At 52.9% G+C, this 20,956-nt stretch overlaps 1 protein-coding gene across 1 annotated transcript; it reads left to right on the top strand.

The window, feature by feature from the left end:
• The first annotated feature begins 1,320 nt into the window (after positions 1-1,320).
• Positions 1,321-20,956, top strand: SARM1 (sterile alpha and TIR motif containing 1). The gene is made up of 9 exons (XM_036340794.1): positions 1,321-2,144; positions 8,274-8,892; positions 10,789-11,001; positions 11,310-11,401; positions 11,510-11,745; positions 13,987-14,089; positions 14,166-14,355; positions 17,411-17,532; positions 17,619-20,956. The coding sequence occupies exons 1-9, from the start codon at positions 1,675-1,677 to the stop codon at positions 17,746-17,748; spliced, it is 2,175 nt and encodes a 724-aa protein (XP_036196687.1). The 5' UTR covers positions 1,321-1,674; the 3' UTR covers positions 17,749-20,956.

The raw sequence follows: 20,956 nt of genomic DNA on the forward strand, positions 1-20,956 counted from the left end.
GCTGCCTTTCCTGCTGCTCTATTTGTTCAACCTCTGGCCCAGCCCCCCTGTGCCTTGACCCTGAGAGGTTGCTGTTGCACAGGGTCACATTCCTGACACTCTGGGCCTGGGAGAGCTGCAAACAGGATCCTTGCCAAGCTTGGGGTTATTTCAGGAGGGAAATAGTACAGTGTGTCTGGAAGGCAGAAAGAAGGCCTACCCCACCACTTACTGGCCGTGTGACCCTGGGCAATCTGCTTTACCTGCCTTAGTTCTCTTTTTGGTAAAATGAGACTAATCATACTTGGGAGATTATATGAGTTAAGCAGACAAAATGCCCAATGCCTAGAGTAGCCCCGACTTCAATCTCCATACATGGTATTGATCTATGATCTGTTTGATCAGGCACACCCACTCATTGTGTATTTAGGGCAGTGAAGTGAGGAGGGGAGGAGGAATGCTGGTAAGCACCCTGGGGAAATCTTTTTATCAGGAAAGAACAAAGTTTCATTTCTGGGTTCATCCCTTGGGTGCATTGATTTTCCCAAGCTGGTCTTCACAACACAGGAAATTGAGTGACTATTAACCCTTTGGACTGGATTTGATTCCTGAGTCTTCCACTAATTTACTGCTCCTGAGCAGGCCACTCCCTGTCCCCACCCTCAAGAGTGATCTGGTCCACCCCCCCCACCCCCCATTTCCTCCCACTTTAAGACTCTCGTGAGAAGTAGGATCCCTCTACCCACAGAATGCCCACGAGCACAGAATGCCCGATTCTGTGCCCACTTTCAGGAGTCCACAGAACTCCTGAAGTCCTCCGCCACCTGCAGGAAGTGATCCTGAGAGTTTCCAGCTGATTTTTTTTTCTGTTCTCTGATCAGAGGGGAGTGTGACTTAGGGGCAATCTCTTTTCCTTAGGCCTAAGTCGGTTCGCCTATTAAATGGGAACACTAATTCCTCCCTCAGAGGCAGGTTGTAAGGCTGAATTGAGAAACAGGCATAAACCGCCTCTAGAGTTATTATGATCGCTTTAACTACAAGTAGGGGGGAGGGGACACACAAGGATGCTGCTTGCCTTCACATGACCAGTGTCACGGTTAAAACCGAGGCAGTCTTCTCGCTCTCCACCCGCTGCCCCTACACCCGGGGGAGGAGTGGGGGGCGGAGGGGAGGCGGGGGGGGGGGGGATGCCACGAGGGGGGAGAGGTCTGGCGAGGGCGTGGGCGGGGCGGGGCGGGGCAGGACTTGAGGGTGGAGCTACGCAGGAGGCAGGGGCGGAGCCCCGCGAGACCCAGAGGCGGGGCGTCGGCTCTGGGTCCGGCTTCTCAGGGGCGTGGCTGCTGAGAGCACCTCTGCCAGCCAAGCCGGAGCTGGAGCCGCGCATTGTTCTGGTGGCTGCTGCCTGCACCCTCCGGCGTTTGGGTCCGCCCCTCGCTTTTCAGCTCCCTCCTCCCGTCCATCCCCTGTATCTGGGCCTGCATTCCCTTTCCCAAACGCTTCGTCCTAGATCCTGTCCTTCCCTCTCCCAAATTACTGGCCAGCGCCCTTGCCTGGTACCCTGCTCTCCATCCCTCCCTCCTGCATCTTCTTCCCCCTGACCTCCTCTCGGGTCCCCTTTTTCCCAAGGTCCGGGGCGCTCCGCTCCGCTAGGTCCCGCCCCTCCAGGCCAGGGATGCCCTCTGCAGCCCCGCGCCCATGGTCCTGACGCTGCTCCTCTCCGCCTACAAGCTGTGCCGATTCTTCGCCATGTCAGGCCCACAGTCGGGCGCCGACCGGCTGGTGGTGCCGGGGCCGGACGGGAGCGGCAGCGCGGGGCCATGGTGGGTCGCAGGCGGCCGCGGGCCGCGCGAGGTGTCGCCTGGGGTGGGCACCGAGGTGCAGGGCGCCCTGGAGCGTGCGCTGCCCGAGCTGCAGCAGGCGCTGACGGCGCTGAAGCTGGCGGGTAGTGCGCGGGCTGTCGGCGTCGGCTTGGCGGAGGTCTTCCATCTGGTAGAGGAGGCCTGGCAGCTGCCGGCCGTGGGCCGCGAGGTAGCCCAGGGTCTGTGCGACGCCATCCGCCTGGACGGCGGCCTCGACCTGCTGCTGCGGCTGCTGCAGGCGACGGAGCTGGAGACGCGCGTGCAGGCCGCACGCCTGCTGGAGCAGATCCTGGTGGCTGAGAATCGGTGAGGGTGCCTGGCTGGGGAGAGCGCCGCGTGGTGTGGGGCAGCAAGGGCTGTGGGGTGCCTGGGTCGCCCGTGTGCCTTGCACTGTGCCTTCCTTCCCTGCCTCACCCTACTACATCCCTGGTGGGGATCAACATATCCATTTTATGAATGAGAAAACTGATGGGAAAGTTTAGTGACTCGCCCAGCGTCATGCAGTGAAATAATGGTGCAGCCAGGATTCACTCCCGGGGCTGGTGAGGTGAGGAACGAGACAGGGAGAGGGGGAATGGTAGAACAGGAACTTGTCCCTGATTCTGAGGATGGAAATAGGATCCTATTGCCAATGCTCCCCTAAACCAATAGCCCTCCTCCCCACAAGCCGGAATGCCTTTTTATTCTACCTTCTCTCTCCTATATCATCTCCCTCCTCCTGAGAGAGGGAGAGAACACAATACTCAGAAAATGGACCCCCCCATTCCTCTCTCCCCAGGCTGAAATGAGTGCCAATCTAAGGGTTATTTACCCTCTTCATGCCATCCCAAATCCCCCTCCTGCTTCCTCCTTCATTTTGGTCCATGTAACAGGCCAGGCATGATCTCATCCTGCAGCTGCTGATAGGAATCAGAAGGTTTTCTGCTGAGACACTGAGGGTGCTGGTATCTCAGCAGAGTTCCTCTCTGTTTCAAACAGCCCCTAACCCTACCTGACCAGCAAGCAAAGAGACACGGATTCCCAATGAAGGCAACAGGAAATGGTCTCACCACAGGCTGGGCTGAAAGAAGGAGGGGGAAAAAGGTTTTCTGCTGAGATGCATGGGTGGGGGGAGAGGAAAGTGAGGTGGAGGGCTAGGCAAGGGCCAGACAGAGTATATGTTCTCTCCCCTTTCCCAAGTTGTGTCAAGGTGAGTAGGTGGGGTCCAATTGAGGCCCGACTGCCACTCTCTTGGCTGCCTCTTGGGGTCTCCCCTAAAATATGAAAACCCCTGAGCACTCTCGTTCTCTCTCCTTTGATGCCAGCGCAGATCAGGATGTCACACTTCAGGCTCAACCTGAATTCTCAAGCCCCTCAGGTTTGGAAGGGTCACTTTCAGTTCATGCAGCTCTCACAAGTGTGATGATCATAGGGTAGTGGTGCTTTTCTTGCCATCTTCAAAAAGTGAAAATAACTTTGTGGGGGATGGAAATTGTGCAACTTTCAAAAATGCATGAATGAAGACATATAAATTGGGAAACCCAAGTTTTGGTTCTGCTTGTTCAGCAAGTCATTGACCTCTCATCTAACATCACGTGCCCTAAATTTATGGGAATGGACCATAAATTTAGAGCGCTAGCAAACAGAGTGGGTGCTCACTGGATGTGTGGGCCCATGTTGGTGGGTGTGCCCTGTAGGCCTGGTATGCGGGATGGGGCAGCTATAACTAGAACTCCTGGAGAGTGGGTGCAGCGAGCACCCTAGAAAGAGGAGGGCTACAAGATGCAAAAAGCGCTGCTATTTTTAAGGCTGGAAATAACATTTCTCACGTGGTTCAGAACTACTGAGAGAGGCATCACACTAACCAGTGTCCTTGGTCCCAAGAAACCACGTACTGGTTGAGGCATTGGTTCAGGCATCACTTCAGGACCAAGGACAGATCCCAGCGCGCCTGCTGGGGATCAGAGTCCTTCCAAAGAAAGGTAGAATCTAATTACTCCTCTGGACTGTGCCTGGAGGAGGCTGGAAGGGAAAGAACGGAGCGACACACAGATGATGTGTGTTTATGAAATATTGTTCTTCCTCTGCCAACCAACTTCCTCTTAAAGAGGGCTCTTCCATCAGTTCCCCACACCTTTTGCCATTCTCAGTTCTGCAGCTCTCCTTCCCAAGATGCTGCCACACCCACTTCCCAGGAGCCCAGGTGTCAGCTTCCCTCACCTCAAATATCAGGATAAGTGCAACCTTGATGTTTTGGGACTACGCTCTAACTAACCGAACTACCCGACCAAGACTAGGGCTTCTTGTTGTCTTTAACCTTTTGAATTTTATTCTATTTAATTTTTAAAAAATGTATATTTTTATTGATTTTAGAGAGGAAGGTAGAGATAGAAACACCAATGATGAGAGAGAATCACTGATCGGCTGCCTTCTGCACGCCCCCTACTGGGGATCGAGCCCACAACCCAGGCATGTGTCCTTGACCGCAATCAAACCCGGGACCCTTCAGTCCTCAGGTCGACACTCTATCCATTGAGCCAAACCAGCTAAGCCAACCTTTTGCATTTTAATTATGATGTGTCCTGGTGTGGGCCTCTTTGGATTCATCTCGGACTTGTAATGTCTATTACCTTCAAGTTAGAGATGTTTTCTGTCATCATTTTTTCAAATAGGTTTTCCATTTCTTGTTCTCCTTCTGGCACCCCCACAATGCAAATGTTGGTGTTCTTGAAGTTGTCCCAAAGGCTCCTTACACTATCCTTGTTTGTTTGTTTTTGGATTATTTTCTCTTTTTTCTGTTCTGATTGGGTGTTTTTTGTTTCCTTATATTCCCATTGCTGATTTGATTCTTGGCTTCATCTACTCTACTGTTGATTCCCTGTAAATTATTCTTCATTTCAGTTAGTGTGTCCTTAATTTCTTATTGGTTCTTTATTTATGCTGTTGAGGTGCTCACTAAGTTCATTGAGCATCCTTACAACAAGTGCTTTGAACTCTGCGTCTAGTAGATTGCTTGTCTCCATTTTGTTTGGTTCTTTTTCTGGAGTTTTGGTCTGTTCTTTCATTTGGGACATGTTTCTTTGTCTCCTCATTTTGGCAGCCTCTCTGTGTTTGTTTCTATGTGTTAGGTAGAGCTGCTACGTCTCCCAGGCTAGATCGAGTAGCCTAATGTAGCAGTGCCCTGTAGGGTCCAGTGGCACAGCCTCCCCAACCACCCAAGCTGGACACTCAAGGTATGCCCTCTGTGTGGGCTGCATATAGCTTCCTCTTGTGGTTGAGCCTTGATTGCTGTTGGCATGTCCATAGGATGGATTTACCCCCAGGCCGATCAGCTGCAAGGACTGGCTTCAACCTTCAACCACCATGGAGGATCAGCTGTACAGGGCCCACCCCACAGAGCAGGACTTACTTAAGCAGGGCTCTGGTGCCCTCTGAGTCTACCCTGTGAGTGTGTTGCTTGTGAAGGTGGTTGGGGGATGGTGCTTCAACATGGTATGAAGCTGTCCACTGGGTGTGATGGCTCTAGGGCCTCCTGGGAAGTACCGGCCAAAGTCAGCCGCCACCTGTATTCTGCCCCGGGCCACCTGGCATGAGCTACAAAGCAATCTGCATATGGCTTCTCCTTATGATGGGCTTGGAGGTGCCCCAGTGAGGTCAAGCTCTGAACCAAGGTTGGCTGCTGCTAGTGCTGGGCCTAGGGCCACTTAGTGAGAGGTATGGGGCTCGCTGAGGCCAGATGCTGCTTGTTTCAAAGATTTTAGCAAAGTCTGAAGCATGAACCAGGTCAGGCCAATCATATGGAAAAGCCACCAGAAACAACTTGGGTGGGCCTGAAAATTGGGTAGGGCAGAGCCTCAGGGAATCAGGTTAATGGGGTCTCAGATATGGCTCTGTGGAGGGAGGGCTCATCAAAGGAACAATGACGTCTGCCTGGGAGAAAGCTGCACCCCCAGCCCTGATGCTGGTCAATTCAGTTCCATTTGTCTCTGGTGCCTTTCAAGCTGCTACCCCTCAACCCCCATGTTGGAGCTCACAAGAAGTGAGTTCAAGTTAGTCTGTGCACTTAAAGAGGAACTGCTTGGGACTCCAACAGCCTCTGTCTCCCTCAACCTCAATGTCCACTGGTTTTTACAGCCAGAAATTATAGGGTCTTCTCTTCCCAGCACTGGAGCCCTGAGCTGGGGAGTCTAGTGTGGAGCTGGGACACCTCACTCCTCATGGAGTACCTCCACAGCCGAGATATTCCTCCCTATTTTCACCTGATACACATGGGTGTGGGACCAGCTCATACTTGTCTCCACTCCACCTACCAGTCTCGATGTGTCACCTTCTTTAATTCCCTAGCTGTAGGACTTTAATTCAGCTTGCTTTCAGGTGGTTCTGAATGATGGTTGTTCTGTAGTTTAGTTGTACATAATTTTGATGTGGTTTTGAGATGAGGGGAGTACCACCATGTTTTCCTATGCTGCCATCTTTTATTTTCCTTCAGTCTATTATGTTAGTTTTTTTAAAAATTCTTTATTGTTTAAAGTATTACATGAGTCTCCTTTTTCCCACCATGGACCTCTCCCCTGCCACCCTCTCCCCCAAGCACAAGCCCTCACCCCCCTACAGTCTGTGTCCATTTGTTTTGCTCATATGCATGCACATAAGTCCTTTGGTTGATCCTATGCTGCCATCTTGACCAGAAGTTCCCCTTGTCTTGACTAATGTCCCCACCATCTTTCTGACTTAATCCCATGGGCAGCCATTCAACATATACTACATATCTTCCTATCTGTATTCTGGTAAAATCTTTGTTCTTGTTTTGTGCATACATTTTTAATTTTCACAAATTGTGTTGAATTATATTCCATTTCTTACTTTCTCCCACTCAGTGTTATGTTAAAATCCTTCATGTTGCTATGTTATCATCTGCTCAGTTACTTGTAACTGCTCCAGGGTCCTCCAGACTGGGTACCTGCCCATATTATCTCTCCACTCTCCCAGGCTTGATACTGGACTGTCCCCAGTTCCCCCCACCACAGATAAAAAGGCAGAGCATGAACTTGGCTATGTCCTTTTGTGGATCTGTGTTACAATCTCTTTGAAATAGAAATCTAAGAGCCCCAATTTCTGGTCCATTCGGTGTGTATCACCTTAATTTCATCCACTCATCCCAGCCTGCTCCCCAAATGGACTGTCCTAGACTGTATCTCCACCCACAGGGCTTCAGGGTGTTCATGGCCCCACACTTCACTAATCTTTCGTGTTGCCCAGCTTCTGCTTTTTGCCTGGCTAATAGGTGTAAAGTCATTGCTGTTTTCATTTTCACTTCTCTGATTAATAATGAGTTAGAGCATCTCTTTGTCAGCATTTTGGATTTCCTCTTTTGTAAGTTGCTCGTTTGTGTCGTTTGCCCGTTTTCTATTGGATTTGTCGCCTTTTTCTTGTGGATTCGAATATTTACTTATATTTACTTGTATAGATTATATATGAATCCCTTGTTGGTTTTGTATTTTTCCTTGTTGGTTTTAGACACTGCAAATATCTCTGGCTTTCTATTCTTCAAATATGTCAGGCTCATCAGCCCTCAGGGCTTTTGTTGTGGCTGTCCTCTCTGCCTATTATGTTCTCCCAGATACTTGCAGGTAGGGCTTTCTGGACATTTAACCCTCAGATGGCATCTCCTCAGACATATCCCTGCACCCAAGCACTCTCCCTTATGTCACCTGGTTTTGCTATCATTCTGGCCATATCACTGTTATCCTGTTCATTCCCTGTTTACTTGCTTACTGTTTGTCTCCATATTAGCTGAGTCACTCTTAGTCACTGTTTAACTTCAGCCACTAGCTCAGTGCTTGGCACGCAGTAGGTTCTCAATACATGTCTGTTGAATGAATGAATAAATACACTCAGTCATGCAGCATGGACTGAAGAGAAGTTTGAAGGCAAGGCCAGAAGTGGTGTGCTTCAAGTGACACTTCAAATGATGATAAGTTAACATTGAGTCTTTCCTATGTGCCAGGCACTGTGGCAAGCACTTTACACGGATTATCACATTCATTCTCATCATAAACCTATAGAGTAGGTATTTATAATCCTATTTATGAGATGAGGACACTAAGGTAGAAAGATAAAGGGAGGTACCCAGGGTCTCGCAACTAGAAAATGGCAAAGAATTTGAAAGCAGGACCCAGGGGATCTGCTCCAGAGCTAGGTTTCTTAATCAGGACCCATACAGCTTCTCCAAGGGAGGGTATAGGAAAGGGAATGGGTGAGGCCAGGAGAAAGCATCCTTATAATCAGAGAAGTCTGGTCCTCCCAGGCAAGAGGTGGGGGGTGGGGGTGGGGGTGGGGAGGCAGGGAGAATAATGCTCTCCCTCATGTCTTATATGAGGTCCACAGAATATACTAGTGACCAGGGGGCAAGCCAGACACGGCAACTCCACCGTCCCCTCCACTTTCTTCCGGCAGGGACCGCGTGGCGCGCATCGGGCTGGGCGTCATCCTGAACCTGGCAAAGGAACGCGAGCCGGTGGAGCTGGCTCGGAGTGTGGCCGGCATCTTGGAGCACATGTTCAAGCACTCGGAGGAGACGTGCCAGCGGCTGGTGGCGGCCGGCGGCCTGGATGCGGTGCTGTACTGGTGCCGCCGCACAGACACGGCGCTACTCCGCCACTGCGCGCTGGCGCTGGGCAACTGCGCCCTGCACGGGGGCCAGGCGGCGCAGCGCCGCATGGTGGAGAAGCGCGCCGCCGAGTGGCTCTTCCCTCTCGCCTTCTCCAAAGAGGACGAGCTGCTGCGGCTGCACGCCTGCCTCGCGGTGGCGGTGCTGGCGACCAACAAGGAGGTGGAGCGCGAGGTGGAGCGCTCCGGCACGCTGGAGCTCGTGGAGCCGCTCGTGGCCTCCCTGGACCCCGGCCGCTTCGCCCGCTGCCTGGTGGACGCCAGCGACACCAGCCAGGGCCGCGGGCCCGACGACCTGCAGCGCCTCGTGCCGCTGCTCGACTCCTCGCGTTTGGAGGCCCAGTGCATCGGGGCGTTCTATCTGTGCGCGGAAGCTGCCATCAAGAGTCTGCAGGGCAAGACCAAGGTGCGGATGCGGGTGGAGTGAGGATCGGGTGTTCGACAGCATTTGGGAAGGCTTCCCAAAGCAAGGAGAAGGATGAGGAACCAGTTATTCTGGTCTTGAAGGCAAGACCAAGGTTTTAAGCAGTGGGACACGTGTTTTATAAAGATTACCCAGGTGCTGCCTGGAGATGGGATTGGCAAGGGTGAGGTTGGAGGAAAGGGGGCCAGGTAGGAAGCCATGGCAGGGGTGCAGTTGGGATGGTGGGGGTCAGGACTAGTCCAGAGAGAGGCAGAGAGAAGTAGGCAGATTCCAGAGGTGCTGAAGAGCTAGAATTAGGACTCAGTGGGTGGCCGGGTGAAGGAGAGGGAGGAGCTGAGGGTGACTCCTGACTTTGGACATAGGCGACCCAGTGGATGGTGGCACCAGGTACTGAAATAAGGTGAACCGTGTGAGAGGCAGGCTGGAGTCCCGGAGGGTCAGAAAGTGAGTTCACTGGGACAGATCGGATCGGAGGTGCATGAGAGATGAGCAGGTAGAGAGCTCCCGTGGGCCATTTTGTCATTTGGGTCTGGAGTCCAGGAAGGAAGGGAGTGTAGAGACAGAGGAGCAGGTTGTCAGTGTGTCCGCCAGAGAACTCCCACCGGAGTCCCCATAGGTCCCCGTGTCCAGGGCCTGATCTGAAACCTTTGCCCTCTTCTCTAACTTGCTGTGTGACCGTGGATATCTGGCTTCCCTTCTCGGGGCCTTTCTGTGTCTCATTTTTATCCTCTGGAAAATTGAAGGAGTGGACGGACCACAGCAGTAGTTCTTACCCTGGATATGGGACTAGTAATAGTTAAATTATCAAAAGTTTGAAATTTTATTTTTTAAAATATTACAGAATCAAGATTATCCCTATAGTGTCACCCTCCCTACTTTCTGTTCCTTTGGGAATTTGGGGGGTTGGTGACAGCTGGTGCACAGGGAGCGGAGCACACCACATGAACCACCCTGTCTGTACCACAACTGTCACCTGGGGCTGCTCAGAGGAGTGTGTCTCTCAGATGATTGTCATGCATTGTGTGTGTCCTCACAGATCAAGGAGATGCTTGGTGTTAGGGGGTCTCTGAGGCCTCCTCCAAGGTCCAGTGTTCTAGGAGTTTCTGATTCTCCTCTCTGTGCCTGCTCCAGAGATGGGCCATGGGAGGACTGGCTTTATAGAGCGGGTCATTTTGCTTTGGGAGAAGAGCCTTGAGGGGAGTTGGAGTAGGGAAGTATTGGGCAGCAGCTATGACCACCCTTTCCCAGCCAAGCTAGTGAGTGCAGTTCAGTAAAGACATAGTAAGCCCCCACTCTGTGGCCTGCAATGTGCCAGGCACAGGACTCCTGGGGTGACTAAGACATGACCTCAGCTTATCACCCAGTGGCAGTTGCATTATCAACTAATGACAGTGGCATTCAGAGTGTGGTACAAGGTCAAACTGGAGATGCGGGCCAAACTGGGGGAGGAATCGATTTGGATACCAATGGATGAATAGGACTCCCCCAAACAGGCTGGAGGAACCAAGGGCCTGGGAACACCTTGGGCCAAGGCCAGAGGTGGGAGAACCTTTGTGGGGGGTGTCAGACAAGTGTGGGCTGGTGAAAGGGGAGGTGAGCTGGAGTCGTGGACAGAGGCTGCACTGTGCCAGGCCTGGCCGCCATATTGAGAGCTCAGACTTTATCCGCAGGACAGACGGAAGCTGTGGAGGGGAGACACGGAGTCAAGAGCTTTGAGAGCGCTTCAGGAGGAGGAGTTCAGGCTCCATGATTATTGGATGAAGGCAGGGCTAGGGCAGACGGTGGGACTTTCAACAGTGAGAAGAAGCTGGGCACATTTGGGGGTGGCTGGCTGGAAAGTTGGTGGGTACAAGGCACCCTCTCCTCACCTCTCCCTAGGTATTCAGTGACATCGGTGCCACCCAGAGCCTGAAACGCCTGGTTTCCTACTCCACCAATGGCACCACCTCAGCGCTGGCCAAGCGTGCGCTGCGCCTGCTGGGCGAGGAGGTGCCGAGGCCCATCCTGCCCTGCGTGCCCAGCTGGAAGGAGGCCGAGGTCCAGACGTGGCTGCAGCAGATCGGCTTCTCCCAGTACTGCGAACGCTTCCGGGTATAGCGGCGCATAGGGCTGCCTCCCGGAGTCAGAGCCTGTGCATCCCCAAGGACGCGTGGCCCCTGGGGCGCCATGCGCACAGGCGACCTTGCCCCCTCCTGTCCCGCAGGCCCGAGGTGCCAGCACAGCCTTTTTGGGGTGGAGAGCCTGTACTCAGCAATTTTCAGGGTCACTTGGCTCTAATCGGGGTCTTATCCTCTTCCCCTACCCCCGTCTCCAGTTCCCTCCCCTTGCATCTTGTGCTTGGGGGTTCAGGGCTGAGATGGGGAGCCCTTCCTTCTTTCTTACCTCCGACTCCACCCCAGGAGCAGCAGGTAGATGGGGACTTGCTTCTGCGGCTCACGGAAGAGGAGCTCCAGACGGACCTGGGCATGATATCCAGCATCACCCGCAAGAGGTATGGAGCCTCCTGCCTGCCTCCCGCCCCCCGCCCACTCTAAACACCCCCTCGGCCACTAGCGGGTCTGAGTCAGGACTTCAGTGACCTCTCCTCCCTGGGGTGCAGATTCTTTAGGGAACTCAGGGAGCTCAAGACCTTCGCCAACTACGCTACGTGTGACCGCAGCAACCTGGCTGACTGGCTGGGCAGCCTGGACCCGCGCTTCCGCCAGTACACGTACGGCCTGGTCAGCTGCGGCCTGGACCGCTCCCTGCTGCACCGCGTGTCCGAGCAGCAGCTGCTAGAGGACTGCGGCATCCGCCTGGGCGTGCACCGCATGCGCATCCTCATGGCCGCCAGAGGTCAGCCTGCCCGCGTGAGACCCGCCCCTGTCCCATCTCCATCCCTGGAGAGGCGAGGGGAGACATGTGGTGGGGCCCCGGAGTCAGACGCTGTGCCAGACTGGATTCTGAAGATGCGAGGATGAATGTGTTGCACTTTGCCCTCAAGAAGTTCCCAGTCTGCTGTGGGTAGGAGGAAGGCAGGCATATAAAAGGGGGGTGACCACAGCAGGAGGGATGCCCTGTCGACCCAGGTCTAGGCATTTAGAGGATGTCTGACCAGGTCTTAAAGGATATACTGGGTGGGTGGGGGTCGGGGTAGCAGCAGCAGGACAGAGGGAGCCGCATGTGCAGGTGAGACAGAGCATGGGGAGTCCATATGTGAGATATGGGTGGGAAGACAGGTGGCTTATTCTATTAGACAACAACTTGCACAGTATGGGTTCTGGAGGTACTTTAGGGAGGTCATGAGGGCTTTAGCAACCCTCTTTATTTACTATTTAATTTACTAATTTACTATTTAGCTAATCTTTATTGTCAATTACTATATGCCAGGTCCTGTATTAAGTTTAAAAAAATTTTTTTTTTTATTGATTTCAGAGAGGAAGGGAGAGGGAGAGAAAGATAGAAACATCATTGATGAGAGACAATCATTGATTGTACTGGGGATCGAGCCTGCAACCTAGGCATGTGCCCTGACCAGAAATTGAACCGTGACCTCCTGGTTCATAGGTTGACCCAACCACTGAGCCAAGCCAACTGAGCTTAAGTTTTGAACAGTCATTGTCTCATTAATCTCTACATCCATTTGATGAAGTGGGTGTTATTTTTTCAATCAACTTTTAAAACTGTTTAAAGAATGAAAGAAGTATAATTTAACTTAAGAGTGTCCAGTTTGAAGAGTTTGGAAGCATGCCTACTCCTGTGTAAATACCATCATAATCAGAGATAAAGAATATTTCCATCAAGGATGTTAATTTTAAAGATGATAAAACTAAGATATAAAGAATTTAAAAATATTTTCCAATGTTTAAAAGCCATTAAATAACAGAATTAGGATTTGAAACCCTTCCTTCCTGCTTCATAAACAGATAAAAGTTGTCTGTGGATGTTAAGTCTGAATATTATGAGAAGACTAGAGGCCCGGTGCATGACATTTGTGCACTCGGGGCATGGGGGACTCAGCCCAGCCTGCGTGCACCCTTTAGCAGTCCGGGAGCCCTCAGGGAGCGGGCCTAAGTCACCACTTGGACATCCTTAGCGCTGCTGCAGAGGCAGGAGAGGCTCCCACCACCACCACTGCACCAGCCATCAGCTGGGCTTGTCCCCCTGTGGGAGTGCACTGATCACCAGGGATAGCTCCTGCATTGAGTGTCTGCCCCCTGGTGGTCAGTGTACGTCATACCGACCAGTCGTTCCACCGTTTGGTCGATTTGCATATTACCCTTTTATTATATAGGATGGATTCTTTTCATTCATGTATTCATTCAGCAAGTACTTACTGAGCTTTGTCCCATGCTTTTGCTTCAACCAAAGCAGGTCAAATTTGGTCATTTTTACTTTGCAGCTCTCAGGAAACCCTTAAGAATCATTTTTTTATAAAGGATCCTACAGGGGAAAAATAGCTTACAGATCTTTCTTTTACAGGGAGTAGGGAGCAATGACATGCTCAGACTTGGATTTTAGAAAGATCCCTTTGGTAGCTGTGCAACAGATTAGCCTGGGCGAGTGTGGATTTGGGGAGACCACTGAGAGGGCTAGAGTTGGGGGACATAAGGAGGGCCCTGAGGCTGGAGTCTAGTTGTTTAGTAGGAAGAAGCCACAGAGCATGGTGCCTGGCGCTGAGCACTGGACATCAGCCCCATGAGGGCAGGGTTTGTTGGTTCTGCTCACTGCTGTACCCCAAGCACTAAGACTGGGGCCTGGCACACAGTGAGCGCTTAGTAAACATGGTTGAGTGAATGGGTGAGAGGCAGGAGTTGAGGCTGACACCCAGGTCTCTGGTGGGAAACTAGGAGGAAGGATTTAGGATGTGTTGGGTTTGGAGTGCCTGTGGGCAGCTGGCTATGCAGGTCTGGAGCTCCAGAGAGAGGGCGGGGCTGGAGGCGCATTTCAATGTCCCTAAAACACCACGCCTGCCTCCTGAGAGGGACTCACCAAGAGTTAGCGGCCTTCCTTCCTGTAGACCCCAAGGGACGATGTACCTTATTATGAGTAATGGTGAGGGGCCACCCTCACCAAGCTGTCTCCTGTCCCCCTCAGAAATGCTACACTCCCCTCTGCCCTGCACTGCCTGCAAGCCGAGTGGGGACATTCCGGATGTCTTCATCAGCTACCGCCGGAGCTCAGGCTCCCAGCTGGCCAGGTGAGGAGGAGGGGGCAGGCAGGCAGCCTCAGGCCTTTGGGTGAGGCCAGCACAGTGACAAATGGCCTCTTCGCAGCCTCCTGAAGGTGCACCTGCAGCTGCATGGCTTCAATGTCTTCATTGATGTGGAGAAACTGGAAGCCGGCAAGTTTGAGGACAAGCTCATCCAGAGTGTCATGGGTGCCCGCAACTTTGTGCTGGTGCTGTCAGCCGGGGCCCTGGACAAGTGCATGCAGGACCATGACTGCAAGGACTGGGTGCACAAGGTAGGTGCTGGCCTCTCTGGTCCCTCTCTGTGGCCCAGGGACAAGGGTCTCCTGTTCCTTCTCATCTGCACATCCCAGCAACCTCCATGGCCCAGCTGGAAGTCAGGAGTCACAGCTCCGACTGTAACAGGACTCCAGCAAGTCACTTAGGCTCTCTGGACCCATGCCTCTCATCTACAAAATGGGGGTAACTTACCTGTCCTATTCACTTTGTAGGATTGTTGCGAGGGTCAGAGAGAGATGAAAACACTTTGAAATATAACCTCCAGGAGGGAAGAGGGCAGGGGAGCAGAGTGAGAGGCACAAAGGAATTAAGAACACAAACCTTCTTCTCATTTGTGCAATGGAGAGGTTCCCCAGGAGTCGGTCAGGGTTGAAGTTAAGCAGGGACTTTCCCAGGAAGGCTGTGCTCAAGGGTCTTGGCACCCAGCAGACTGCAAGGAGGGAGGAGGGAGGAGGGAGGAGGGAGGAGGGCGGCGGGAGGCAGGAGGTGGGAGCCTTTGCCTTGGACCAGTAACAAAGGCTCCATCATCGCTCCTTGGTAGTTTTTAGAGCTTAATTGCCTTTGGTTTTAAGACTCCTTTCCCCGAAGCCGCATTTGGTGGGTAATCAATATGGAAAACCACAAGTGAACTGCACTCAGGGAAATCCAATCCCTGTGGTTCCCTTTTCAAAGGGAAAAACCCATCCAATAAGCACTTACCAGAGCACCCATTAATAGTAAGTAATATTCTCAGAGCAACCTTGTGAAGTAGGCTTGTTATCCCCTTTACCGAGGAGGAAATAATAGCATTTATTATTTATTAAGCGCACTACATGCTGGGAGCTGTTCTAACCACTTGCCATGGGATATGGTAGTTATTCCTTCCGGTGATCCTACAAGATAGGGACTGTCATTAACCCTCTTTTGTTGTTGTTAATCCTCACCTGAGGATATTTTTCCATTGATTTTTAGAGAGTGGAAGGGAGGGGGAGTGAGAGAGAGACATCGATGTGAGAGAAACACACCGATGGGTTGCCTTCCGCACAAGCTCCATGTGTGGAACTAGGGATCCTGCAACCCAGGTACTACCCTTGACCAGGAATTGAACCCGCAATCCTTTGGTGTGTGGGCTGACATTCTAACCCAGCCGTGGGCAAACTACGGCCCACGGGCCGGATCCGGCCCATTTGAAATGAATAAAACTAAAAAAAAAAAAAAAAAGACCGTACCCTTTTATGTAATGATGTTTACTTTGAATTTATATTAGTTCACACAAACACTCCATCCATGCTTTTGTTCCGGCCCTCCGGTCCAGTTTAAGAACCCATTGTGGCCCTCGAGTCAAAAAGTTTGCCCACCCCTGCTCTAACCACTGAGCACACGGGTCAGGGCAACCCTATTTTATATATGAGAAAACAGAGGCTTTGAGAGCCAGCTGTTTTTGCCTCAGGTCACAAAGTCTGTGTGGTAGACTCAATGTGAACCCAGATCTGATAATTCTAGAGTACGCTCCCTAACTGCTATGCTATGTTGTATCATTCATTTATTCATCCAGCCATCCATTAAGTATTAAGCAAGGGTTGACTATGGGCATGGCTTTGCGGGAGATACTGAGATATAACCTCATCCCTGCCCTTTTATCTGCTAGGGAAGACAGATATTAAGTAAATTACTCATTAATTAACTTAAGTTTGCAACTCTAGCATGTGCTGCAGAAGCTATGAGAGCCTATAATAGGGGAATCTGACCTGGTCAGGAAAGTGAGGGAAGACTTCCCTGGCTGCAGATCAGAAAAATGAGTCGGCATTAATACAGTGAAGAGGCAGGGAAGAGCATTCCAGACAGAGGAAACAGCATGTGCAAAGGCCCTGTGCAGGGAGGGAGGAGGGCAAATCTAAGGGACTGCAAGGTCTGTGTAGCCGGGAGGACAGTGCAGACATGGAGTTTGAGAAGTGAGCTGTGGCCAGCCACGCACGACCTTCAGACATGAAGGAGTTTGAACTTCTTTTCTGAGCCATGTAAAGTCCTGGGGAGTTTTAAGTAAGGAGTGACATGCTCAAATTTGCATTTTGCAGAGTAGCTGGGTGAAGGGGCAACATAGAGAGCAAATCAGAAGGGAGCAAGAAATGGATGCGAACAGACCTGGAGGAGGATGAGGATGAGCGAGGAGGATGGAGCAGGGGAGTGGTGGGGTACAGGGAGAGGAAAACGGGTGGATTTGAAAAGTAAGAAAGAAAAACGAGCATGCTTTGCAGGGCTTGTGATGGATTGATTTGGATGCAGGGGGCTGTGATGTTTTTCTTCTGACACCAAATTGTGTGGGTTTATTCCCACACCAATAACCAGTTCTCCAACTCACCACCAATTGGGTGTCCCACAATTCAATTCAATTCTGATACTAACTACCCACAGGGAGTGTCAGACTCTGCAGGTAGAAGGGCTCTGTCCCACAAGTCTGCCCTCACTTCAGATGCCAGTCGAAAGTCCCAGGTTCCCAGGCTACCCACACTTCTGACTTGGCTACAAACTCAGGGGTTCCCATGACTCTCCACACCAGGTTCAATAATTTTCTAAAATGATGTGAAGAGCTCAGGAAAGCACTTTACCTACTGGATTTTTATAAAGGATATGAGGGCGAGGTAGGGGGTGGGGACGCAGGCAGGCGAGGCCCAGAGCTCCCGCGTCCTCTCCAGGACGCTCTCCCAGCACCTAGATGTGCTCAACCCATGTTTAGGGGCTCTGATGGAGGTTTTATTATGTGGCTATGATTAAGTCATTGGCTGTTGGTGAATGAACTCAATCTCCATCCCCCCTCCCCTCCCTGGGGGTGTGTTGGGGCAAGGGAGCTGTAAGTTCCAACCCTCTAATCAGACCTTGACTCCCCCCCCTCCCACCAGTCCCCATCCTGAAGCTATCTAGGCACCTTCTCCCAGGTATCTGGAGGTTAGAAGAGCTCTGTGCTAAGAACTGAGGACAAAGACCAAATACTGTTTATTCTACCACAAAGGGCGAGCGAGAAGTCAGGTGGACTTGAGGGGACCCTGATCTCTTCCTCCTCCCTCCTTTCTCCAGGAGATCGTGACGGCTTTGAGCTGTGGCAAGAACATTGTGCCCGTCATCGATGGCTTCGAGTGGCCAGAACCGCAGGCCCTGCCCGAGGACATGCAGGCCGTGCTCAGCTTCAACGGCATCAAGTGAGAAGGGGGTGGTGGGTACACAGGCACCCAGCCAGCAGTTCCCTCTTCCCGGCCCTCTGACCCGCCGGTCTCTGTGCCCACAGGTGGTCCCACGAGTACCAGGAGGCCACCATTGAGAAGATCATCCGCTTCCTGCAGGGCCGCTCCTCCCGGGACTCGTCTGCAGGCTCTGACACCAGTTTGGAGGGTGTTACACCCATGGGCCCAACTTAACCAGTCCCTAGTCCCCACGTCCTGCTGTGACCCCCATTTCCATGGTCTCCCTGGAAGGAGCAGCTCCGCACACCGGCCTCCCTGGGCTGAGACAGCCTGGGCCCTTCTCAGGAAATGGCTCTCCCTCTCCCAGACCCCCATGGGCCACCTCAAACCCAGCTTCCTCAGTATCCAGAAGGGGAAGCGAGGCATTGGGTAAGGGTTAGACCACCCTTAAGCCCTGCCACCAGGTTCTCTGTCTCAGGTGTGGGAGGGTCACAGATCAGTTCTGGAGACACTGAAGAGCGAGGGTTTGCTGCACACAACCCCCTCTCCTGCCCTGACATCAGCCAGCTTGAGTAGGGGATGTCAGGCAGCCTCTGACAGGAATTAAGGCAATGCCCAGCCCTCCCAGCCCAGCGGCCTGGGCCTGGGAACCAGCAGGGATAAAGTCCACTGGTGGCTCTCCACCTACACTGTGCTGGTCCCCAGGTTCACCACTTCCTGCCACCCTGTGGCCTTGCCCTGAAATCACTCAGTGTCCTTAGCTGACCTGGTCTGGTCCCAAGTCCCCTCCTAGCCTCCCTGAGGCACAGCCTCTCTCACCACATCCTGGGTCTGGATTGGGCTGAGCCAGCCCCTCCTCTGGCTGCTTTGCAGCTACGGCTGGGTTTGAAGCACTCACAGGTCATGGCACTCCCTGCTCGGGCCTGGGCAGGGGCGGCCATGTCTCAAAGGGCTGCCAGCCACCCTCCCATGCCTTGGTGCTGTGCCTCAGGCTCCTGCCCACCCTGGCTCAGCTGGCCTCCCCAGCCCCTCCCAGCAGTAGCCTGGGCAGAGCCTGCAGCTCCTTAGGAGGAGGCAGTGTCCTGAGGAAGGGCAGGGGGTACATTCAAACCACCTGGGAATTTTGTTACAATTCCATTCAGGTGACCTGGGGTGGGGCCTGGACTTCTGCATTTTTTGATTCCCAGGTGAGCCCATGATGGTGGTCAAGAAATGACACTTTAAGTAGCCAGGCTCTGAAATACAAACCCCTCACCCCCCTTTACCAGCTCCCCGGCACCCTGCTCCATGGTCTCCGCAATCATCAGAGCCATTTTACGTTACCCGGTGTTATCTCTGTTTTACAGAGGAGTCAGATGATGTACCATTTTCTAAGCCATGAGTGGCAGCCCAGGTGCCAGCCCAGTGGCAGACCTGGCCTCCTGGTGCTCAGCCCACTGCTGGTGGCACTGCCCTCCGGAGAATCATGCTGGAGGCTGAGACCCGGCTGGGCTGCCGCTCCACAGACAGCTGGCTTCTTCCTCGCCCCAAAGAATCTAGAAGTGGGGATAGGTTTTTTGACCGAGGGGCTCTATGGAAATAAATGAGCAGGAACACCTCTCTGCCCCTTCCTCCAGGAGGGTAGGAAGGCTCCAGCTAACCAGGCCTGCCTCTTCCCTCTTGAGTAGCGTGTTCGCACCTCAAGTCTGGCTCAGCTCCCAGAGTGCCTCCTGCAGGTGCTGGCCAGGCCACTCTTAGCTCTTGAGCCACATGGTCAGGAAGTCAAAGGTCTCACTCCTCCCTCGGTACTTCTCCCACTCCCCTCCCTGCCAAAGACACTGTTTAGCTGGCCCTAGCCCCAACTCTGGCTTTGACAGCACTTCCTCGTTCATGCCAACAGGGGGCCCACCGCTGCCGGGCCCTGGCTCTGATGGTGACTAAGGCAGATTAGACATTGCGCTCACAGAGCAGAGACAGTAACAATACAGTGTGGGGAATACCCTCCAGGAGCTTTCTGTCTTTTTGTCCCAATCCCACTTCCTCCTGAGGTCCCCCATGGACAGTGCTCAGAGAGGTTTCCAGCCCTGTTTTTTCTGTTTGGCACACCCTCCAGTGCTGCCCCTCCTGTCTCTCTGGGGAATCAGAGCTCAGCCTCCCCACCCCCCAAACCCGCCAGCAGCTGAAGTGATGACCCTCCCCCGAGCCAGGCCTGTGTGTTCTCGGGACTGCCTCCCTGCGGTGACAGGGCAGGCACCTTGGCCCCACCTTCCACCTAGGCCTGGCCTCACAGGGCTGGCCCTGAAGCAGAGAGCTGAGAATTAGCCTTTCCCCCAAAGCCTGCTCTGACGCACGTCTCCAGCGCCAGGGTTTTCTGCTTGGCTGGACTGTAGCTGCTGTCCCCACGTTGGAGCTGAGTCAACTAGGTCCCTACCCCACCTCATCCCACGCCTCCCCAGGGACTGAGAACTGCTCAGGGACACTCAAAGATCGAAAGTCCAGCTCCAACTCATTTATCCTTCCCCCAGGTCCACGAAGAGAGGCATCTCATTCTAGAACGTATGAGGCAGAAAGGATCTCAGAATATTACCTCTAACCCAGTGTTTCCTAACCTGTCCAACCATGATCAGATCTAGCCTTTCGTAGACGGGCTTGCTCAAGGTCACCCGTGAACCAGGCGGTGGCTGGAGTAGAGCCCAGCCCAGCGCCTTCCTCCCCCGTCCCCCTCCTGCCTCATGCTGGGACAATCAATGGATTGTCCTCTTCTTGCTCCAGTCTTCCAGTGACAGAGGGGACAGTGAGGTGGGAATCTAGAGACAGGCCTGGGCTGTAAAGGCCACATTGACCTTGGTTTGCCCTAGGACACACCCATTTTACTTGAGTGATTTCCAGCCAGAAAACTGACTGGCAGGGCTGGTAAGAGAGAATGGGGTGGAAATGGCATTAGGGGGCTGGACCCTGTGGCCAAGTCTGGTTTGAAGAGTCAAGTACCACCTGATCTGGGTCTGGTGGTATTATGGTACCTTAATATCAAATCCAATTTTGCCTTCTCAACTTCAGATCCAGGCTGAGGGACGGTCTCAGCACAAGGCCAGGCTGAAATACCTGGCGATGGGAGGTGTTGGCAGGGCTGAGTGATAAAAACTAATTCTGCTTGGGCTGTTGTTGCCAGGGGGACCAGTACTGGAGCCTTCAGGGAGCGGATCTAATCCTCAGAATGAGCGGCCAGGGCTCTGCTCCAAGCCTCCCTGCTTGGCTTGATGCAAGTCTGGCAGCCCTTCATCTCCCAGCAGCTCAGGAGAACAGAATGGGCAGTCAGATGAGGTCTGGGCTGGCCACGCCCAGGACCAATCCCATGGCAGCTCAAGGGCTTCTGCCCAGCCCAGCCCAGCAGCTGCTGTGTGACTCATGGGGGTAGAAGGGACAGAAAATAAAGGGCCCACAGCCCAATGCCTTGGGTACCAGA

Source organism: Myotis myotis, unplaced genomic scaffold, assembly GCF_014108235.1.
Source record: "Myotis myotis isolate mMyoMyo1 unplaced genomic scaffold, mMyoMyo1.p scaffold_m19_p_17, whole genome shotgun sequence".
Taxonomy (NCBI): Eukaryota; Metazoa; Chordata; class Mammalia; order Chiroptera; family Vespertilionidae; genus Myotis; species Myotis myotis.

Coding starts and splice junctions, on each gene's coding strand:
- SARM1 (XM_036340794.1), top strand. CDS start 1,675: ATGGTCCTGACGCTGCTCCTCTCCGCCTACAAGCTGTGCCGATTCTTC. Junction 11,746..13,986: donor CATCCTCATGGCCGCCAGAG/GTCAGCCTGCCC, acceptor TGTCCCCCTCAG/AAATGCTACACTCCCCTCTG. Junction 17,533..17,618: donor CTCAGCTTCAACGGCATCAA/GTGAGAAGGGGG, acceptor CTGTGCCCACAG/GTGGTCCCACGAGTACCAGG.